Source organism: Sebastes umbrosus, chromosome 17 (genome assembly GCF_015220745.1).
Source record: "Sebastes umbrosus isolate fSebUmb1 chromosome 17, fSebUmb1.pri, whole genome shotgun sequence".
In the NCBI taxonomy this organism is placed as follows: Eukaryota; Metazoa; Chordata; class Actinopteri; order Perciformes; family Sebastidae; genus Sebastes; species Sebastes umbrosus.
The window spans coordinates 27,721,162-27,744,178 of NC_051285.1; the positions used below are offsets into that span (position 1 = coordinate 27,721,162).

Consider the following 23,017-nt stretch of genomic DNA (forward strand, 5'->3'; position numbering starts at 1 on the left):
TTGTAGAGCCCCGTCACTTCACAAGACACGGGAAACCTCTGTTGGTCTGGAGGAGCTGCAGCAGTTATTTATGCACAAACGTCCACTGTACATTCACTAGCTATTGTCAGAGCTAAACTAACTCTTCTGCAGTGTGTAGTGTGCGCACATGCACGTGTAGAGGTGGAGCGAGACAGCGAGAACGAGCGCGGTGTATGAGTGAAGGCAAGCAGGCAGCGGAGCAGAGACTCCGGTCACACACGAGCGTGCATGGGATCCCGACCTGGTAGATTTATACTTGTAAAAAGTTACAATCAGTCCCTTTAAAAAAATTGTTTTTATTATAAAACAGTCGCTATATCCTGCACGTTCCTCTGTGTCCTCCGGTGTCCTCCTAATGGCATCTGCAAAATTTCACAGACCGGAGGAAAACAAGCAGTCAGAGCTGATCTGGATTCTGCCGTCCAGCTGCCGTCTCTGAGCAGCTGTCAATCAAACGGTCAAACTAGGCAGCGCTGATCAAATATGAATCAATATTCTGTTACTGTAATGCCTATTTCTCTTCTCAGATGTTCTCAGAAACATCTTGTATTGTGCTGTTTAGCTGTAAAATGAGAATGACCTGGTAGCCATGTTGAGATCTGCTGAGGAAATACCAAGCACCTCCCACCAGCCGGAGCACAGCCAATAGGAACGCTCTCTCTCTCTGAAATGACCTGTGATTGGTCAAAGTCTCCCGTCAAGGGGTAGATTTTAGATAGATTTTTTAAAGCCTGAAAACAGAGCCATGAGGAGGTGCATAAGTCTCTCAGAACACTTGAATTACAATATGCTGAAAGGTTATTCTGGTATTTTTTGCCCAATGATGCCAAAAATATACTGATAAAAAATATTGATATGTTCCATTGGAGCTATAATAATAAAAATTCTACTAAAATCTTTGTTTGTTTTTTGGTTTATTCAAGACAGACACAGTTGTCTTACACTTTGAATAAAACATAGTACAAGGAGTATAAATAAAAGTAAAAAATACAAGGAGTATAAAGACAACACAAGCCTGTTTCACCATATAGGTTCCAATTACAGCAAGTTTAAAGCTGGACCGATGCCGGTAAGATGTCCACCATATGGGTCCATCCTCAGTCATTAGAACATCTACAGTTTTATGTCTGTGTGTTGAATATCCAACTTCAAACTAACTTCACTGTGGTCTGGGACAGTGTATCACTTGGACAGCTGTTGGCTGAGCCTATGAAGGCATGCAGTCTTGTTGTTGGCTCTGTCAGACACCTACAGCCGACTATGAGGCCACTTTAAGTTTCATATTACTCAAATTAATGCTAAGCTCAATTAAATAGAATTATGAGATATATTAATAATTAACAACCTAACATAACCCCCATGATGACATAAAAGAGGCATAATATGTGGCTATAAGGACATACACAGTGGCCCTAAAAATATATTTTTGGATAAGATGTCAATTTTGGCCACTGCCTATACTAGACTAGACCTAGACTCATGTAGAAACAGGTTAATATATGTAGTTGGATATACATACTAGAACATACTGTAGATATTATTGTACATTCATATAGCTTACAGTTCACTTACCTGTGGCAGACGATTCATTTACCCCGTATGTACGATGATGATGTTAAACGTTCATGTGTTTTGGGTATTACATCTACAGCAGGCTGCGTAGATTTAAAGCGAGAATGCCACCCATTGGTTATGAGTAAGAACAGCTCAAATGTGCTATATTTAACTGGACTTCCATTGACTTGGTGCTGGAGGATCAGATCATTCTGCATGACATCAAGGACTACTCACATGCGGTATAGCTATGCTAATGGATCTGCTATATTATGCACTGATCATTGACTACTCCTTCGAAGTCATTCAGAAGGTTCTCATGAATACCGGCACAGTGAGCGCTGCTCTGCAGGGTTCACAGACTAATAGACCTCTTTGTGAAACTGTGGCGGCACTACAGTGAGACAGGAGCTTTGGGAAAGCTGTGTTACATCGGCCAGGCAGTATCCTACAGTTTTCTTTTTAGTTCTGTTCCACTCTTTCGAGGTAACTGTTCACTGACCACTCTTGTGCCACATTTTCAGTTGAGCATATTTAAGAAGTTTTCCACAAAGTTGCAAATTGACATTAGTCATAACTTTTTTTCCCTACAGAGTTTGAGGTCTTTAAAGTCTGTTTTACTGCTGTGAGATTGACCTTTTTTGGTTGTGCATATTTTAATGTTAGTAATGATTGTGAGGGAATGAAAGATAGCAGCGGAAGTACTTATTTGTGCACATTTTTGTGCTGTTTTAGGAGCAAAAAATCCTTTTGTATTTGATGGGATCCGCTGTTCTGCTGTATACTCAAAGGTTGTTTAAAAAGGTCATTAAATCTTTGAAGAACTGTAATTAAACAACCAACAAGAGATGACACCTTTAAACTTACAACTTAAAATTAAGTTGAAGTCTAATAAAAGTAAAGATAATTACTAAATATGTAGTATAAACTTAATCTTGAATAACTGAATTGTGATCAAAAGTTAACTCAAATATACATATATAATAAAGCTGACATAACATAAAGTTAGGTAAACTAGAAAAAAATAGTTACTTTGAATCAAGGATTTAAGTACAACTGAATTAAGATCAAGTTTATTCGACTTGAAAACTTTGAATTATTACAAAATTACCTCAACTTGTCTTCTCAAATTCAGTCAACTTAAAATTTTGAGTCAGCCCGGACATGTTATTTAAGTTAAAACAAATAGTTTATTTTTACAGAGTTGAAGCAAAGAACGACGAGTCAGAACATAATCAAGAAATCACACAACTTATGTCATGAATTGTTTTGCACTTTTATTAATTCCTGTCTTGACTCACAGGCCCGTTAGAACGAGATTTTCCTTATGAGCACTTTTTTTCTTCCTCAGTCCACTGCCAGTGCAGTTTGAGCCCTTATAACATGTCCTATAACTCTACACAACAATATGCATTACATTATTATCATATCTAACTAGTTTAGATTCATATACGCAGATCAAAATAGGACAGGTCGGGTATTGTCAGCACACACAGGAGTAGACGGTGCTACACCACCAAGTGACATGGACCTAAGGGTAATAAGAGGACCATGCTGATGTCCTCATATGTCTAAATAACATATTTTCTCTTTTTGTTTATTTTATCCCAGTATATATTACTGTTTTTCACAGCTACAGAATGTTGTTTTCTGACCATGTTTTCCCACAAATGGACATAATAATCCTGACTATTATCGACTTTGGTAATTCCAGCCAAGTAAAACATGCAAAGGTGAAGGTATTGTTATACTGGAGAGGGAGAAAGTGGGACTTATGATATTAAATACATCAATGCCTTTAAAGGTGAGTTGAATCTTCTGATTGTTTAATCATGATTATAATATAAATAAACTTAAAATCTGACACTTAAGGCTCTTCTGTCAGACTAATTTACACTGCTCGAGTTTTTGTAGCGTTGATGCAGCAAAAGAGGACGGGTCACTTGAAAGTCGATCCAAATCTAAGAACTATAAAGGGAGGAAGTCACTCAGCAATCAAACTTGATGTGGTTGGTCAGTTGATTTAAATAAATCAACAGAATTTGACCAAAAATACATTTATACGTAGTAAAACAATAAAACCATAAAGAATAATTTTTGATCCTTCATTTTTATTTCAACAATAAACATAGTGAAAGAAATCATTTAAAAACAACATTAAAGTGATAAAAGCAGGTGATAAAAAGTTGTTTTGAACACAAAAAAAGATGTAAGTGTAACATAGTTGAATACAAATTCATTCTACCATAGTTCAGAGAATGAGCCCTACATGTAGTATGCAGGGGTCGAGTACAGCATATAGGGGTTGAGTTTACGGTCAGCTGGAGCGAAGCCGCTGTTCTCGTGGGCCTGGCGGCGATAGTACCTGCGGAGGGCAGGACTGCCGGGGTGGCACTGTCTCACATGGAGGAAGTACTCATCGGGGCGGCTCGAGGTGAAACCACAATCCTCACACACAAAGATCTTGGAGCGTCTCTGGCGGTAGGCGTACTGTTGGCTAACGCTGTGAATCTTCCTCATGTGGGACTCGAGAGAGCAACGCTGCGTGAAGGCTTTCTCACATAACTCGCATTTGTAGGGACGGATACCTGCAGAAAGGGGGGGACAAAAGAGTTTTATTTTCCCTGTGCATGTTTGTGTGGATCAGATATTGTATGTAGAGTTGGACAACATGACAGATGTTGTTCTCTTCAATTGTCATAATTTGAATGCCTCTACCAAAAACAACTATTATAACTATAACTACTTACTCACTTATTTACTTATTACATTTTTTTTTCCTGGCTGCTTCCAAGAAGAGCATGAAATGAACGATGGCCATAAATGGAAGTTAGAAAAATCCAGCACAGGTAACACCAAAATGGAGTCCAATAGAGCACAGGCCATGGATGTAGAAGAGGTTTTGCCCTGCGTGTTAGTAAATAGCCTACAACTCCATTAAATTCTGTTGATGTCATGCTACTAGTGCTACTAGCTGCTGGCCGATAGCCGGCTGTTTGGGAGACGTTAATACGTCCACCACGGTACAGGCTTACAGCATACAGCCCATGGGTGTGTTAGAAAATAATAAAAGTGATTAATTACAGCCAATATATCCATTATTACAGCCGCATACAGCTAGCAGGAAGCTGGCAGAACCTGATATGTCATATGAGCGTGCAGGGCGGTGCAGTCCCGTGGGTCTGATGCACGCTCATTATGCCGAGGAAAATAACTCTGGATTCAGCTGTTAGTTCATTTTACTACTTTTAAGACATAATGATTTAAATGAGGGATATTTAAAGTTTCCTACTGAGAAGTTCCTCTGATTTATAGACTTTATACATCCATGGCCAAGGACTCAATGGTGTTTTTAGTCCTAAATGGCAGCAGCACAACAGCAGTGCCATCTAGCGGCCATTGTCAATAAAAGCCCCAGAGTTTCGCCTCTTTGCTTCTTGACTCTTTGGTACATCTTTCCCCCGGCTCTTCACCCACTCATCGCCAGTCTCTAGTTTATTCTTGACAGAATTGTGCTTGTTTTTGTGCTCAGTAATTCACCTTTTTCCCTGTGTCCTATAGGATCGTTCTTCATCTGCCTGCCTTGCCTGCCTCAGTCATCAGCCATCCTTCTCGCCTCTACTTCCCTCAAGCCAGCCACACTCCAGTCTTCCCCCATACCTCATCATTCCCCCCTTAAATAGATTCTCTTTAAACCATCACTTCCTGTGTCTGTGCTTTGGGTCCCTATTCATTGGTCGTAACAGCGGTGAAAATATTCTAAATATAGCGTACACTTAAACTAATATTGATTTTTTTAGGTGGCTAAGATACATTTTGCTGCTGGCTCCGTCCACATTGCTTTGCTCCTGTGCCGGTACTCCTGTCTGTTTCTCTAAACTGGGGGTGTGCCGACCGTCATCTACTGTAGGTAATACACTGACTATGGAGAAGTACCTCACACAACACCACTTAAAAACACCCAAACTATCCATTTAAAGTGTACTGAAGTAACATGACACATGCACATAACCACTGATCTCAGACAAAGGCCACTGCAAGACCTTATGTGCAACCCATATGGATTAAACATATTACACTTTGCAGCATATTCTTTCAATTTCAGGGTTTCAGATGGCAATTTTTGGTGGTTTGTATACTAACACTGCAAGCCCTGTTTTTTTATTCAGAATGTCAGAGATGGTGAATGATACTGAAGGATGACGGATAATAATTATTTTACTGTAACACATTCCACAATAACATCTGACCTAACATCATCTACCGAATTAATAATAACACGCATGCTTGTTTTATTGCATACACGATGAAACTAAAACCACTAAATTCAGAGAGGTCCTGTGGTGCTTCGCCCCGTCTTGAATGGATGCGATAAGTTTGACAAGCCACCAGATGTCGCTGTGCTCTCTGTGTTTGAAGCATTGAATCTTTTTTTGAGGTCAAACAAGGTTTCTTCCGCCCATCACTACAGGAACAGTCTGACACTGATACTGCAGCACTTACTAACTTACAATGCTCTGTGTCTTTCTATTATACCGCATCTGCCTATTCAATGATCAACATGTGTGGCTGTAGATGTTGTTGTGAGAGATAGTTGTGAGTCTAAATACTGAGCAATCACAAGTCATGCTCAGAGCATATAGGGCATAATTCCCACCACTGTTATTGTCTGCTCTGAGTTAGATAAAATAAATAATACTAGAACTTCTCTCACCAAAAAAGTGGAGCACAGACTTGTTCAATGAATCAATCAATTTATGTGTCTCTAAATGTAATCTGTTTCTAAGGAAGCCTTTAGGATGCAGCAAACATAATTCCTTTTCAAAACTGTGTGTGTGTGTGTGTGAGCAGAGTTCATTCCTGACCTGTGTGTGTTCGCATGTGCCTCTTGAGGTCGAAGGTGTCGTTGAATCCTTTTCCACAGTATCGACAAGGATGTCTCTTCACCAGGCTGTGGCACTTCAGGTGTCGAGTCAACATGCGCTGCAGAGGGAATATCTTGTGGCACAGCGAGCACACAAAGTCACCTGATCCGGGGGAAGTACGGGGACGAGGCTGGTGAAGAGAGAGATAACTGCTTGATGAATATGACAACATGGATAACCAACCCGGTCTCACGGGAAGGCGTATAAATAGCACGACATTACATAGACAATCCATGTGTCGTGAGTACTCATTTTAGCCTTTTCGCGTGTTAATTTGTACGCCACGCAAACAGTTCAGGCAAGAAAACCACTTAGTTAGGTTAAGGAAAAATGTCATTTGTAAGGCTTTCTGCTTTCCTTAACTTAGTCTAGCTTTGAGATCATTCTGCAGCACATTACTGGTCTCTTTCTTGCTCTCTGTAGCCCTCCTCCACTGCCTCTGGAGTTGCCTTTTGCTCTCCCAACGAGTCTACCGATCTCCCGTTGTAGCCTAAATTCATATATTAAATCCCCCATCTTCTCTAACTTCTTTTTTAACTGTCCCTTTCAGCACTTGATCAGGTCTGAAATAACAGTTGTTCGTGTCATTCGTGGTAGACCAAGGCCATTATACTCAGTGTTTCTGCCCACCACTCCTCTATTTCCTTGGCTGTCTATATACTCTCACCACTCTCCTATCATTAAGTGCAACCTTCTGCTTCCTCCTTGGAGGCAGTGATGCTGATATCCTGTGAACTTTGGTTACTAGCCTGTATCTGGACTTCACACTCATACAAACTGCAGTTGCCTTTCCTCTACTTTTGACACCCTGGCTTCTACTGAAGTGCTTCCGCTGCCCGTTATGAGTGCCGTATATAGCTGTGGGTCCTGCCTGTGAGTCTTGCTGACTCTTAGGGTGTGCTCTTTTTCTTACTTCTAAATAGTTCAGTCTAATTTACTAATCATCATTTCCTCTAGTCAGCTGTCTTTCTAGGCCGTCAGCTGCCCTATTCCCAGCAGTCATGAGCTGAAGCTAGCTATGACAGTTATCACTACGCTGTAAAAAGTGCCAAAAGTTGGGTGAGCATTCGTCTGGAAGGCTAGTAAACTTGGTCATATTATGGGAGTGACACTATACGTGACATCAAAAGTCTGACCTTACCTTAGCTCTGCTGACCAGTGCCAGTGCACTGGGATGGTAGAGGGAGCGCCGTAGCATAAGTGTGGACCAGTCTGGCCTGGTGTCGGCCCCCGGTCCTACCGATCCTGCAAAAGGTACCGACACTCTCATTCCAGCCGCTGTCCCACATTGTAAGGTGGCTATTGACTGAGGCACAATTGCCGGCTGTTGGATATCCGTACAGCAGGATATCTGCTCCATAGGAATTTCATTCACTAAAAGGGGATAAAAGGAAACAATTAAGTAAATGAACAAGGTCAAATTAGGTCAAAACACACATATAAAGATACATGATAAAGCTCAACAGGGATAAACCAAATTGGAGATACTGCTGTACTTCAAATTCTTACCTAGTGTATCATGTTCTTTCCACTCGAGCTGTTCCGGCTCTTTCCATTGCCATGCTCCACATGCCCCTCGTTTCTTCTTCACAAGGAAAGACCTCGGCATCTTCTGAATTCTAGCTATCTTAGTCCTCTTTTCTTCTACTGATCTGTCTTTTATCTCACCCTCAACCTCTGATCCTCACACCCGATTTTACAGACCAACCTAGAAATCACCTCACCGCCGATCCTAACATCCAACCCTTATCACTCGACGACCTGCAGGTACAGTATCCCAGCGAAATCACTGCACTTATTTCCATAACACTCTGGAAAGAGTGGTGAAGGTTTGGAGTTCTAGAGAAGGTGTGTGTGTGTGTGTGTGTGTGTGTGTGGTGGTGGGGGGGGGAGAGGTCAGGAGGCTCAGTGTTTTGACTGGAGCACACCTGTGTTGACTGTGCGCGTGCGCCATTTTAACTGGTCCCCCGCTGGTTTTGCATGTCAGGTAGTGAGAATCCGGGGAGCTTCGCATTCAAGTGGCCCTTGGCATGCAAATGTTTTCCCCGGACCAAGCCCTGGCCCCAGACAAAGGGCACGGTCTGAGTAACAGGAGCAAGTACAGAGGAGCCACAGCCTTAACTGCTAGGTAAATCAGCCCTTTCTCTTTTTTTAGGCTCTTTCTTTTGCAATTGTTTGGTGGGATTAGAGTTTCTAAAAATGCACACAAAGGCCATTCACACACAGTCAAGCACTTGCTATCCGTCGACTGTGTTCTTTACATAATTGCACATACGTGCTGGTACTTTCGATCTTGGTGTGTTGTTCCCTGCAACTCTGAACAGAAAAGGGTGATATAAGCCCTCTTTTACACAGAGATTCCACAATAGTGCTGTACAGAAGATCCGCTGTTACGCCGGCTTTGCATTTTCAAACTGTCCCAAACAGTGGCGGCCGCCCCGGTGTGTGATGTTTAGCGCGCTGGCATCACGGGAGCAAAAGAAGAGTGACAAGAAACACAACAGCATTGGCGTCTGGTGTGTGTGTGCGACAAATTTTGAAACTAAACTGCACAGCCTTGTTTAATTGTCTGCGCTATCAGTGCATGCTAAACAGGAAAATGAACTGCATGCATCTTATTTCACTGGACTCTGCATGGCAAATACAAACGCAGCTCAAGACTAATCCCCGTCATGCAAATAGCAATAGAGGTCACTCCAAGAACATCAGGAGGATCGTGTAGTACACATGTTATGGTCGTATAAACACGCTTCAGCCCTGCCTCACTGCTACATTTAGCCAGTGCATGTCTCACATTTCATCAGTACCAATCACAATACTAAAATAAATAATAATAATATAATACATAAATATGCTGCTGAAAGTAGACTTCTCCATATTTGCAATATGCTGCAAACCCCGCCCCTTTTATATGAACGCGCCGTCGTAGGATCACTTAGCGTGATGGCGGTTGTTAGGGTTAGTTAAACCAGATAACGAGAAGATACCCTGGGTATGTTGAACTCGCTTCGTAGTACAGGCCTCTGGGGTGAATCAGACCAGATCTGGGTAGCATAAAACCAGATCTGGGTAGCATATTACCAGATCTGGGTCTCAAAGTTGTATTCCTCCGCCAACCAGTCAGGTTGCAAAACTTTCCCCTCATAGAATCCTTTAAAGTGTTGCTCAGAGCTCACTGGGGAAGTCTCCTTTGCAGCTCACTGCATTTGAGTTTTCCCACATAATCACATTATTCATATATTGGACACCTATGGGATGATATGTAGTGTTAGCATTTCCTAAAAATTCCTGCTGCGACTGTTGACTGTACTGTGTGTTGTTGCCCTCCGGAGCTGCACTCTAACTGTATGCAAAACGCCAGCCTGTGTGCTGCAGTATGGAAATGAAATGGTAAAAAGGTAGCTTCACTTTTCTTTGTGCTAGATAAAAAAAACTGGCCTTTCAAGTGACGCCTAATTTCAAGCTCTTTGTCCGCTGACTCAAGTTTTCCCTCCGGATACAGCAAACTAAGTTGACGTTGGATAGATAACCAAAGAGGGAAGCACCGTATTTACCGAAAGGAAACCGTCTTTTCAATAAATTCAGTTGATAATTACAATGACAGGCACCACTGTTAGTCTTTGCAAATGCTGATTAAACTTAATTTAACATATTTGCACAATTACAAATGAGCTTTATCGATGGTCTGACAGTGATGAGAGGTTTTATTTGTTTGTTTTGCTTCAGGTAAATGACCAGTATTGAACACTATTGAGTCTGTATTCTATAAGAGAACAATTATCAGTAAACTTAATTTCTGAGGATAGATTGTGAGCTTACATTTATTCATCAGAGTATGGTCTTAAAGTTAAATCAAAAGACACAGAATAGTGAAATAAAATGGTGTGGGACGTATGGATAAAAAAAGGTAAATGAAAAATAGCAGATTTAAAGTGACATCTACCAGTAGTAGATAAGCTAACGTTATCTCACTGTTATCAGAGGATGGTAAGATGAACAGTGCACCAAACTAACAGACGTAGACAACACATCCGACGTTGGGTGGTTTAACTTATACTCCTTTCAGAGGATGAGCCACCGTACCACGATGACGTTCTTTCCTGTCTGCAGAAGAACACATCCTCCGTCTAGCAGTGGCTTATTTAAACCACATACTGTATTGAGTATATAGTTGGTAATGTTCTAATCTAGGGGTGACAAACTATTCTGTCTATTTAGAAAAAGAAACGTCTCTCCCACTTTGAAATTACACACCATTTCACCAAAAGCTCAGATATCCCAGTTTTCCATCAATACTTGTGTGTAAAATATTCATATTTATTCAGATTGTGATGTGTGCATTTGTTAAACTGTTTAAAATGTGTTCAAAGTGATTGGAAGACGCATTTTTGAGTACCCAAAATTACACACAAATCGTTGTGCACATTTGTAAATGTTATTTTTCCATTTGTAGATCATGTAATACACATTTTCAGGCTAATTTCTCCTCATAGTGTAGCGATATTATAGAGACGTGTCGGAGAATGAGGATGTGCAGAGTTATCGTGAGAGGTAAGAGGAAATGAACAACACTTACATGTGGCTAGAGATGGCTGGTAAAGGACACAGCTAGTCACTGACAAGGTGTCAGTTTCACATGCACGCACACACACACACACACATGCAGAAAATGTGTTCATCATTCCTGTGAACTAATCAAAAATGATGAAGTTCATAGTTCTTCTTTCTGTGTCACCGCACTAGAGGAAGTGAAGTGGTGCTGTGACAGAGACCAACAGATAACTTTGTTAAAGTAACATGAACACTACTGTGTACAGTACGTCTGTTATATACATACACAACTCTATTTACCTGTGAATATACAACAACAACGTGATGACTGAATATTATTTGCTGCATTCATCAGAATCATGAAGAGTGAGCTACTTTAATAGTTTTGGGATGACTCAGAACCTTCTGACGGGGCTTCATTACCCTCCAACTCCCCTTCACTGCCCCTGACCCACATACTGCAACATGTACATTTACTACTACTACTACTACTACTGCTACTACTACTACTGGTACTACTACTACTACTACTACTACTACTACTACTACTGCTACTGCTACTACTACTACTACTACTGCTACTGCTACTACTACTACTACTGTATGTGTAGTAAGGCTACCACTACAGTTACTAAATCTACATCCAATTCTACTACTACTACTACTATTACTACTACTGTTACTACTGTTACTACTACTGTATGTGTAGTGATGCTACCACTACAACTACTAAATCTACATCCAGTTCTACTGCTACTACTACTACTACTACTACTTCTACTGGTACTACTGCTGCTACTACTACTACTGGTACTACTGCTGCTACTACTACTACTACTACTACTACTACTACTACTACTGGTACTACTGGTACTACTAGTACTACTACTACTGGTACTACTACTACTACTACTGGTATTACTGCTGCTGCTGCTACTACTACTACTACTACTACTACTACTTCTGGTACTACTACTACTACTACTACTTCTGGTACTACTACTACTACTACTACTGGTACTACTACTACTACTACTACTACTACTGGTACTACTACTACTACTACTGGTATTACTGCTGCTGCTGCTACTACTACTACTACTACTACTACTACTGGTACTACTACTACTACTTCTGGTACTACTACTACTACTACTGGTACTACTACTGCTACTACTACTACTGGTACTACTACTGCTACTACTACTACTACTGGTACTACTATTACTACTACTACTACTACTGGTACTACTACTGCTACTACTACTGGTACTACTACTACTACTACTACTACTGGTACTACTACTACTACTGGTACTACTGCTGCTACTACTACTACTACTACTACTTTACTGTATGTGTAGTGATGCTACCACTACAACTACAATTTCAACATCCAATTCTACTACTACTACTACAATTACTGCTACTATTGCTACTACTACTGCTGCTTTTGCTACTAATACTATTACTACTGCTACTGCTACTACTACTACTACAACTGTATGTGTAGTAAGGCTACCACTACAGTTACTAAATCCACATCCAATTCTACTACTACTACTACTACTGTTGCTAATATGTTTTGAGTTAATTTGACCACGTTCAGAGTGAAATATTTCTCTACTGCTGCTGTTAGATGCAGAACTAATGCAGTTATTAATACAGAACTGTGATATTTATTGTTAATTCAATGTTTGTTTTGAGCCATGAAATACAAAAACACTCAGAGAGTTGAACTGCATGTGACGCCTCCCCCACTCTTTATCTGAAGTAGTCTAAATAATACTGTGAGGAGGACTCATGACCTGTGTGCAGATGCAGCGAATCTTGCCGTCCTTCATCCCCCAACACACACACACACACACGCACGCACGCACGCACGCACACACACACACACACACACACACACACACACACACACACATCAGGGCACCACTTTTACCATAAACTATCCCCCTACCCGAATAAACAGAAGTGTATTAAGGGCAGACAGAAATCAGACAGAAATCAGAGCTGAGCTCCACCACAGGGAGACAGAGAGATGGGAGGTGCGAAAATAAGAATTAAAAAAAAACGAGTGAAGGAGACGAGAACAGGAAGAGAGAAAAAAAACTGTCTAGGAAATGAGAATACAAAGGCAGAAGTGCAAGTGGTTAGTGTTAAACAGTGTCATAAGAGAGAGAGAGAGCGATGGAGATGTGCAAGAACGACAGCAGGTTTCGTTGATTAGACAATAGATGTGCTTGTGAGAGGGAGGATTCAAGTTGATGAGAAGAAACCGATTGTTAAGTGAAACTTAGTGACTACAGCTGCAACATGGGGTGAGTCAGTTCTCTACTAACAGTGATAATGTTTCTGCTTCGTATCAACTCTACACTTGCTTCACGCGCTCTTTAGTTCTGACTACGTTTCCTGCTGTATTTCTGGAGATCAGAACAGGCGGGAAACTATCAGAGCTGGATTATCTGTATTTCCTTTATCATTAAATACATATATAGTTCATATCAGTGACAGGTGAGCTAGTGTAGTCCATATTAGGTAGCATTGTTGCTGAGTACAGGAAGTGGTCAAAACATGAAATCGTTTTAGCAGGAAGTAAATATTTCCCACAGTCTGCAGACTTTGCGTCAACAAGTAGAATGAAATTGTGTAGTATAAAATTAAGTATCTGCAGAAGCCTACTTTCTATTTCCTTATACATTTAAGTCTTGAGGCCTGGTTGCATATGAAATATCCGATGATATGCCAAATGTGTATAGTTTTAATGAAATAATCCACAAAAAATGTGAATAAATCTTTTTCTACAGTGGTTGGATGTAACTACGTACATTTAGGACGTCATGCACGTCAGTGCAATTAATAACTTTACTTGAATATTTACTTTTCATACTGCTTTATACTTCTACGTCACTCCATTTCAAAGCAAAATAACATTACTTCACTACATTTATTTGACAATTTTTAACAAAACATACTGTATGACTATGGAGGACCACAAGAGTCACGGAATTAGTAATATATATGTGATTAATTAATAACTAATTATACAATAAACCATTGCATTGATAAATTTGTTTACAAATGAACTTATTAATCTATGAATAAAATAGACTAAATCATGAAGTATTTAATTACTTGACATTTTAATGGGCAAAAGAAAGAGGAATTATAAAAATAATTTACAAATGAAATATTAACCCATCATAAAAAGGACATAAAACAGTCAATAAGTACATCATCTAAAAATACATTAATGAATTCATAAATAAATAATGGAATTTGAAAATCGATTTGAAAATGGAGTTTAAAAAGAGAAATAAATAACTGGATATCTGGAACAGGGAACAGAAGAGAACAGTCTGCTTTTTCCTCATCATTTCTCTTCTTTCCCACAGTGAGTCCAGTATCTGCCAGGTGAGGGCGACGGTCATGCTGTACGATGACGCCACGAAGCGGTGGGTGCCGGCGGGATCTGGCGGTACTTCCTCCAGCCGCGTCCACATCTATCACAACCCTGCGACCAACACCTTCAGAATTGTGGGCCGCTTGCAGCAGGCCGACCAGCAGGTTCAAGACAAGTGCACACACACACACACACACACACACACACACACACACACACAGCTAAACAGACAATCGCCTTCACGTTGTACAAACCTATAGTACAGTTTCTCTGCTAGAAGGTCACACCCACAGAACTTGGTGACTTCATTTGACTTCCCTTGAAACACAATAAGATGACTAACTCAACAACATAGTTTGGAAATGTAGCGAGAGTTTCTCAAAGGTCATTGAGCAGATTTCAAGTTTACTGTATGACATTCAGTTACAGGTATCTCAAACCTCATTATGACCAGTCAGAGTTGCTCATCAAGGCTTCCCATTGGATATCGGCCCAACAAAGCATTCAGTTGCGGATATCCGCAATGTGAATTATAGATATCCGCAACTGAATTGTAGATATTCGTAATTATAAACCCCATACACATGAATGGCAAAAGTAGTTTGATTCGTACCAGTCTAATTTTAGATATCCGTAATTACATTTTGAGTTTTGACTAGGCAAAATGACGTTGCAGATATCTCTGATGAATATCCTGACTAGCTATTAAATGTTAAAATGGCTTGCCATACAAGTGACCTTCTGTACTTTTAAACAATAACTTATCAATGAGAAAAGCCCGGTAGCCCATCGTGGCTTCTTACTTCACAGCTTCCAGAGGCTGCTATAGTCTTTTCAGCAATGCTTAAATAATGATCAAGTCTCAAAGTTGATGTGATGGTTATTTGTAGTTTACAATCAAATGGGAAACGACTTCCTGTGCTCATTTAGACCAATACAGTGTCATCACCATCTAGTGGATGTTAGTCCCATTGCAGGCTACACCTTACGGTGGAAAGCATGTATAATATAAAAATGATCACATTTAAATCAACTCACATCTGGCGTCTCTGTCTAACCCCCAAATACTAAATGCAGTCTATCCTGTATTTCCTGTTCACGCTAGGTGGTGATCAACTGTGCCATTGCCAAAGGGACAAAGTATAATCAAGCCACACCAAACTTCCACCAGTGGCGGGATCCCAAACAGGTGTGGGGGCTGAACTTTGGCAGTAAAGAGGATGCTACTCTTTTTGCCACCTCCATGATGCATGCATTAGAGGTTCTCAATGCACCGGCGGGCGCAGGTAAACACAAGGGGACTGTTTCTGTGTGAAGTGTTTCTGTGTTAGTCATTGAATTGCATTTATATAGCTGTTTTCTACTCTTCTGACCACTCAAAGAGCTGCCATGCAAGATGGGCCAACCTGCCCGTCAGGATCTAATGTAAATGTCCATTCACACACCGATTTGGCTATGTTTTGATATATTTGGCAGGCGCTGACATATCATTTAAAAAATACAAGTTACTTCATAGTGCACTTCTTACAATCATTCCTGACAGTCCACGCATTGCTGATGTACAGAGCCCCCCTAGATGATGTACTTTGGTAAAGCTGGAAAGATATTGACAGATTCAAACTTCCCGGATCAATAACTCATAACCGAAACGTTGTTAAAACACAAACGAGGGCTCTTTCTAACCATAGTAAGGTAGACAACAAGCTACAACCTCATTTTATTTATAACGAGCCTTCAGTCCTCCGAGCTGGACACATAACATCGGTCTCTATGTGCAGCCGGCTATGAGACGAGTATTCAGGGACCGTCTACAAAGTGCAACGCCAACGAAACTACTGAGTTAGGTTTCTGAAAAGCTCACAGTTTGGGTTAAAATACCAGAGGGACACTAACACTGGTCTCCTGTGTGTTTTTTGACCCATCCAACCCGACCTCCGACCTATGCAGCAGTCGCCACTCTTTTTACTTTCCAGCTCACAGTAATGTGGATTACTTAAGAATTGATTTCGTGCTGACCATAACGAAAAAAATGGGAAATTTGTGTCTATAAACACAAATCAATACATTAAATTTTGTGACTGTTTCACAAACTGCTGTGCGACTGGGCATACTGCAATGTATACAAAGAATGTATGCTGTTAAAATGAATGTGGGGCTCTAGTTTATTTGGGTTTTCTCTGGACTACAACCCTACTTGCATCTACTGCTTTATTTTAGTTTAAATGATCTTGATTCAGAAGAGCACACTTTGCTGTCTTTGCTCAGGCGCGGCTCAGAATGGACCCTCTGCACAGGAGCTGGAACAACAGAGAAGGTACTGTTTATTATAAATGATCCTGAGGGTGCAACTAATGTTTATTTTCATTATGATTGCTGTCAAAAATGCAAAGATATTCATTTTCCAATGATTACCTGATGATCCTCACAGCCTGGTGTATGTAATCTGTGTAGCTCTTGTTCTTCATAAATGATTTAAATGAAAAATCTATTAATCAACTAATTCTAAATGACACTGTTACAGATGTAACTCAGCTGTGAAAACCTCCAAACATAAATATGAGAGTGCTTTTAAAAGCTGCTGGGTTAAAGGTTATAAAGGTGTTAAAGGTTTAAAGGGTTTTCACACCAACATTAGAACTATCTGTTGATGTGTGTCCAGACTGGAGCGCCAGAAGCAGGAACAGGAGGAGAAAGAGCGTCTGGAGAGAGAGAGGCAGGCCTCCGCTGCTGCATCTGTCCTCCCACCTGCTCCTCCTGCCCCACCAGCTCCACCCTCTCCATCAATACCCCCACCACCTCCATGCCCACCACCTTCCTCGGGAGCATGCCCACCTGCACCTCCACCACCTCCTGCTGGGGGCATCCCACCTCCACCACCCCCACCCCCTTCTGGATTACTTGGAGGTGGTGGTGGAGGCGATCTGTGTTCAGCTCTGATGGGAGCCAAACTGCGTAAAACCGCCAAGGTAGGGCACATGCATTTTTCTCCCTGGCCTACTCCACCAATGCAAGACTCTATAAAAGATGTAGCTCGGCACAAATGGTGGATGATTTTGGTTCCCAGGAATGTTCTCGTAAATGACAGACTGAGTAAGCAGATCAATGGACCAAATTCCTTTGAACATAGTGACTGGAGGTGTTTTTGTGTATCCAGGATGAAGAAGGCGGAGCAGCCCAATCCCCCAAACCAGCACCTTCATCTGGTGGAGGTGGAGGTGGAGGTGGAGGTGGAGGAGGTGGTCTAATGGGAGAAATGAGTGCCATCCTTGCTAGGAGGTAAGTTCTTACTTAACATATATGACATATGACAGACATGTCAGTGATGAACCGAGGCTTTAGGGACTTCTAATTGTATATACTACACCTTTTTTAAATAGGAAGAAAGTTACTGATAATCCTGCTGCAAAACCTCCCGCGGTAAGTCTTCTCATTATTCTGTAATATTTGTAGAATGAGCAGTACGATTTAAGATGAGTGGTTGATAACTTTGGTACCTGTCTGTACATGACTACAGGGGGATTCTGACTCCTCAGCATCAAAATCATCAGGGCCAGGAGGTGAGTAGTGTCACTTTCCCCACTCCTACAGGACTGTAATACAGCCAAATGAACGGCTTTTCACTGTATTCCTATCTTCTCAATGTCACACTACTTTATATAATACTGTACTTCAATTTGCATTTAAACATATTTCAACAGAAGTCAATGAAAAGTTCAAAGACAAATCTGCCACCATGCCAAGGTAAGAGCCTGTTTCACTATCCACATGATCGATCATTCATTCAACAGTCTCCCGTGAGCCATCCATACTAATTCAAAAACCCAATCACCAGCCTTAAAGTTGGAGACGCAGTTTATTTCTGGCGTTATTGGGAAAAAATTCAATAATAACCTTTCAGCATATTGTGATTCAAGTGGTGGGCAGTTTTTTGGGGGGGGAAAAATGCCATAATTTGGAAATACAGCCCTCATCCTGCAGCTCTCCTCTCATGAGGGGCACACATCAGACCGCCAATACGTCTCCCGTCACAGGCTCTATTTTGTAGTCTGAAAACGGAGCCAAGAGGAGGTGCAGAAGTCAAGTTTTCTCTCAGAACACTTGAATTGCAATATGCTAAAAGGTTTTTGTGGTATTGTTTCCCGATGATGCCAAAAATATACTTCCCAATACCCAGCTATAAAAGATATGCATGTTTTCAGGCCCAAACCCTTAACCAACAATCAAAAGGACTCCAGCTCCTGCACTTCTCCGTCTTCTAACTCCAGCACTAACCCAGTGTCCAGGTATCAGTACCCCCTCCTGTCCAGAGATGCTACTTCTCAGTGCTCTCCGCTTGCTTGTGTGCTGACTACAGTGTGAGCCATGTGAAATGAGCTCTGCACTGGTGTCACTGCTGTTCTCGTCAGTGTGCTGCTTGCAAATGACTCACTACAATAAATAGAGCATTCGGTGGTTTCTGTCTGCGGCTGTAATTATAGCAAGAGACTGAAACTTGTTGCTAAGCTGCTTTGGTGACAGTCTTCTGCTTCGCTGTCGCCATGATAGAGCCCTGCAACATGCATTCATTAGACTTATTTTTAGACAGCATAAGCATTTAAACTGGGGGAGTTTTTGCTCATGAAGTGCGAATATCAGAGCTGTAATGAGTATTAGCATTGGTCTACCCACTTAATGTGTTACTATAATGTACTATAAACACAACAGGACTTTGATCTTCAGTTAAATTATGTTAGCTGCAGGGACTTGATCAGATGTCTTTCTAAAGGCTTGAGGAAGTGGTTGCTCTTGCTGAAGTATAAGCAGCTGTTGGGACGATGGAAGATCCATGCTAAATGTAACTGTTGACTGCTGCTGTTCTTCTATTCTACTTTTGTTCTTCCTGTCTGATATAAAGTATGCTGCTTCTCCTGGCCAGCTCTCTCTTAGAAAAAACCTTCTTGATCTCAAAGAGCCTGTTTTGACTAAGCGTAAACTTGGGTATTTCTATCTTAGGATGAAGGTGGTGAAAAGTAACTCAGATGCTGCAGGAAGTGGTAGTGATCTGGAAACAATCAAACAGGTTGGTTGCTCTGTTTGAACATACAAGACTATCCTGCAACTAGACTAATACCAGTAAAGTTATGATTTTTTCACTGCAGAATATTATCTTTTAATTCATCAAAACCGACATAATTTTCTGTGTGTGGCACAGGAAATGTTTTGTTTATAACGCCCCAAAAGATGCTAAAAATGATGTTATGTTGTAAGATTAAGGGAGTAATGTCATCAAAAGTGCAACAGACTGCAGTTGCAAAGTCATAACTTTCTGTCCAAGATGCCACTATTGTGAACTTTTCAATACCAAAGTCTCATGGTGCTGCGTATATCTGTGCGTTTGAAGGAAATTCTTGAAGAAGTGAAAAAAGAACTTCAAAAAGTGAAGGAGGAGATTATCGCAGGTGAGTTCTAACTTGTACACCGTCCATTGTTGTTAGGTTGATTTATGAAGCTTATATAAACTATTGCATGTGCCCGTTTGATGTACACCTGTGGCTTTATTACTCTGTATTTCTCTTCCAGCAATGATCCAGGAGCTGCACAGTGCACAGCCAAAGGGTGAAGACTGAAAGACTGAAGAAGAGATCAAGAGAATAATGACTAGATAAGAATGTTTTATCATGCAATGCTCGGGCAATTTACATATTATTTTACCTGACAGAAATTGTGCTATTTTTTACAAACTCAAAATATGCAATGCTAATGTATTCATCTCTATTTATCATTGTGTCATACAGTTTAGAGCCCGACCGATACTGGATTTCTGAGGCCAATACAAATATTGATATTTAAGAGTAACACAAATCTGATAAAGATATATCAGCGGATTTTTTTTTTTTTTTTACATGAACACATGACATTCACATTCTACAATATACTTACCAGGATATATTGCATTTGAAAAAAATAAACTTGTTGTTCGCTGATGGACTGATGGATAATGGAGACGCTTCTATATGACCTCAGACACATCTCTATATGCAACAGGAAGAACAAACTCTTCCCCCGCTGCAGGGTTCTCATGCTGTTGTACTCATTTATGTGCTCACACCTGCAGAAAAAGAATAGTTCAGTAATCCACCACTGGTGGAGGAAGTACATTGTAAGTCTTGCATTACAATAAATGTCTTTTAAGTAAAAGTACAGAAGTATTATTGGCAAAATAAAAGTAATGAGTATGGATGCATTAAGGTGTGATTAGCATTTTAGTATTGCAGCTTGTTGGGCTATATCCCTGCAATGCATTTGATTGTATTTGGTTATGTTTTGTGTGTCAAATTTGAATCCACAAAGTTATTAGTAATATAGCTGTCAGCTGTAGTGAAGTATAGGTATAAGTTGAAACAGAAAAACTCAAGTAATTACCTCAAAATTGTTCATAAGTGCAGTATTTTGGGTACTTAGTTACTTTCCACCACTGTATCCCATATGTCTGAGATTGCCTTGGGGCTGGTCCTGACTTATTTCCTGTCTTTCACTTTCACAAACCACATAAAGTCCATTTATTTCATGCATTTGTTTTTGTTTCATAGTTCCAAGGTTCCTTTTGTTGAGCTGAAGATGCACAGCAACCACAATAATATCACAACAGCTACAAGTACTAATACAAATAAGACTAATAACAATAATCAATAGCAGTGGATGTAATAGAGTGATGTATCAGTAATAATAGCTGTAATAATAATAATATCGATAACTACTACTAATAATAAACAACTCTCCAGTGGCTCCCTGTGGATTTTTAAAAAAAAATAGTGGAAATGAATAACTGTTTTTTGTTTACATTTTCATTTTCATTTATCATTGTTGTAGGTCTATGATACGACGGAGTATCAGAGCCACATTGAGGAAAAAAATAAATCTAAGATTTTGAGAATAAAGTCATAATATTATGAGAATAAAGTAATAATATTATGAGAATAAAGTCGTAGGTTTACGAGAATAAAGTTGTAATATTATGAGAATAAAGTCATAATATTATAAAGTAGTAATTTTATGTGTTATTTCCTTTCTTTCTTGTAATATTATGACTTTATTCTCGTAATATTACGACATTTTTTCTCGTAATATTATGACTTTATTCTGTAAATCTCAGATGTTTTTTTCCCTCAATGTGACCCTAATACTCCGTAGTACATTTGCACTTTGGCCCTCACTGCATTAGACTTATATACTATATACCTAAACTATAAACTGTGTTACCTTCATCACAATGATCAAATGTTTTGCAGCTCCAGACAGATTTATTTGGGTTTTTTTTGCCTAAAATGACTCTTTTGATAGTAAAGGTTGCTGACCCCTGGGGTAGCCTAAACTAATTTGAGATTAATTGCACCATCTTGCCTGCAGGTGGCGATGTGTGTCCAAAGATCAGCGACCATCTGTTTGAACCCAGAAGAAGAAAGTCCATGTTTTCCTGCGTTGTGTCTACAAGGTAACCCACAAACTGCGAAAACTGGCAAAAACGTGCACAACTCTCGCGAGACTCGCTGCCCCGACGACCTATCCTAACCTTAAAACATTCGATCAATGCCTATCAATTTAATTCAATTCAATTCAATTTGCTTTATTGGCATGACTGTCAGGTGAACAATATTACCAAAGCGTCAATTCAATAATAAATAAAAATGAAAAAAATAACTAAATAAAAACAAAAACATATATATATATATATATATATATACAGTATATATACAATTCATTAAGCAAATTACAATATGTAGATATTTAAAAAGAACATGCATGTAAATGGAAGAAAACAATAAAGAAGTAATTAATGTTTGTTGTGTCAATAAAACAAACAAACAAATAATAACAATATATTGCAATATCAAAGGATAAATGTAAAAAAAAAAAACATGAAGTAGAGGAGTAAATAAAAGGCAGAATGTGAGTTACATCTATTATGTGTTGTTGTGGTTGTCTCTTAGGCTGCCTTTTTTCTCGTAATAATATGACTTTATTCTCGTAATAATATGACTTTATTCTAGTATTATTGTGACTTTATTCTCGTAATATTATTACTTTTTTCTCGTAATAATATGACCTTATTCTCCTAATAATATTACTTTATTCTCGTAATAATATTACTTTATTCTAGTAATATTGTGACTTTATTCTCGTAATATTATTACTTTATTCTCGTAATAATATTACTTTTTTCTCGTAATAATATGACTTTATTCTAGTAATATTGCGACTTTATTCTCGTAATATTATGACTTTATTCTCGTAAAGTTATGACTTTATTCTCATAATATTATGACTTTATTCTAGTAATATTGTGACTTTATTCTCGTAATATTATGACTTTATTCTCGTAAAGTTATGACTTTATTCTCATAATATTATGACTTTATTCTTGTAATATTACGACTTTTTTTCTCATAATATTACGACTTTTTTCCTCATAATATTATGCCTTTATTCTCGTAATATTATCACTTTTTCCTCGTAATATTACGACATTTTTTCTCGTAATATTCTGACTTTATTGTGTAAATCTCAGATGTTTTTTCCCTCA

At 39.6% G+C, this 23,017-nt stretch overlaps 2 protein-coding genes across 3 annotated transcripts; one reads left to right on the forward strand and one right to left on the reverse strand.

Annotated features, from left to right (window-relative positions):
- Positions 1 to 3,695: 3,695 nt before the first annotated feature.
- On the reverse strand, positions 3,696 to 8,496 carry zgc:171929 (uncharacterized protein LOC100124596 homolog). The gene is made up of 4 exons (XM_037749573.1): positions 8,010 to 8,496; positions 7,642 to 7,874; positions 6,441 to 6,630; positions 3,696 to 4,163 (listed from the first exon to the last, which is right to left on the reverse strand). The coding sequence occupies exons 1-4, from the start codon at positions 8,107 to 8,109 to the stop codon at positions 3,841 to 3,843; spliced, it is 846 nt and encodes a 281-aa protein (XP_037605501.1). The 5' UTR covers positions 8,110 to 8,496; the 3' UTR covers positions 3,696 to 3,840.
- A 4,576-nt stretch (positions 8,497 to 13,072) lies between these two features.
- LOC119476221 (vasodilator-stimulated phosphoprotein-like) lies at positions 13,073 to 21,222 on the forward strand. 2 transcript variants are annotated; one of them, XM_037749560.1, is made up of 13 exons: positions 13,076 to 13,375; positions 14,450 to 14,621; positions 15,563 to 15,743; positions 16,723 to 16,771; positions 17,117 to 17,423; positions 17,612 to 17,733; positions 17,835 to 17,874; positions 17,972 to 18,014; positions 18,156 to 18,198; positions 18,657 to 18,740; positions 19,450 to 19,516; positions 19,838 to 19,895; positions 20,017 to 21,222. In XM_037749560.1, exons 1-13 carry the CDS (start codon positions 13,371 to 13,373, stop codon positions 20,061 to 20,063), a joined length of 1,218 nt encoding a protein of 405 aa, XP_037605488.1. In that variant the 5' UTR covers positions 13,076 to 13,370; the 3' UTR covers positions 20,064 to 21,222. The 2 variants fall into 2 exon arrangements, with proteins under 2 accessions (XP_037605489.1, XP_037605488.1); XM_037749561.1 differs by lacking the exon at positions 18,657 to 18,740 and having other exon boundaries at positions 13,073 to 13,375.
- Positions 21,223 to 23,017: the final 1,795 nt, after the last annotated feature.

Coding starts and splice junctions, on each gene's coding strand:
- zgc:171929 (XM_037749573.1), bottom strand. CDS start 8,109: ATGCCGAGGTCTTTCCTTGTGAAGAAGAAACGAGGGGCATGTGGAGCA. Junction 7,875..8,009: donor GAAAGAACATGATACACTAG/GTAAGAATTTGA, acceptor ATCCCCTTTTAG/TGAATGAAATTCCTATGGAG. Junction 6,631..7,641: donor CACTGGTCAGCAGAGCTAAG/GTAAGGTCAGAC, acceptor TCTCTTCACCAG/CCTCGTCCCCGTACTTCCCC.
- LOC119476221 (XM_037749560.1), top strand. Junction 15,744..16,722: donor CAATGCACCGGCGGGCGCAG/GTAAACACAAGG, acceptor GTCTTTGCTCAG/GCGCGGCTCAGAATGGACCC. Junction 18,015..18,155: donor AAAATCATCAGGGCCAGGAG/GTGAGTAGTGTC, acceptor ATATTTCAACAG/AAGTCAATGAAAAGTTCAAA.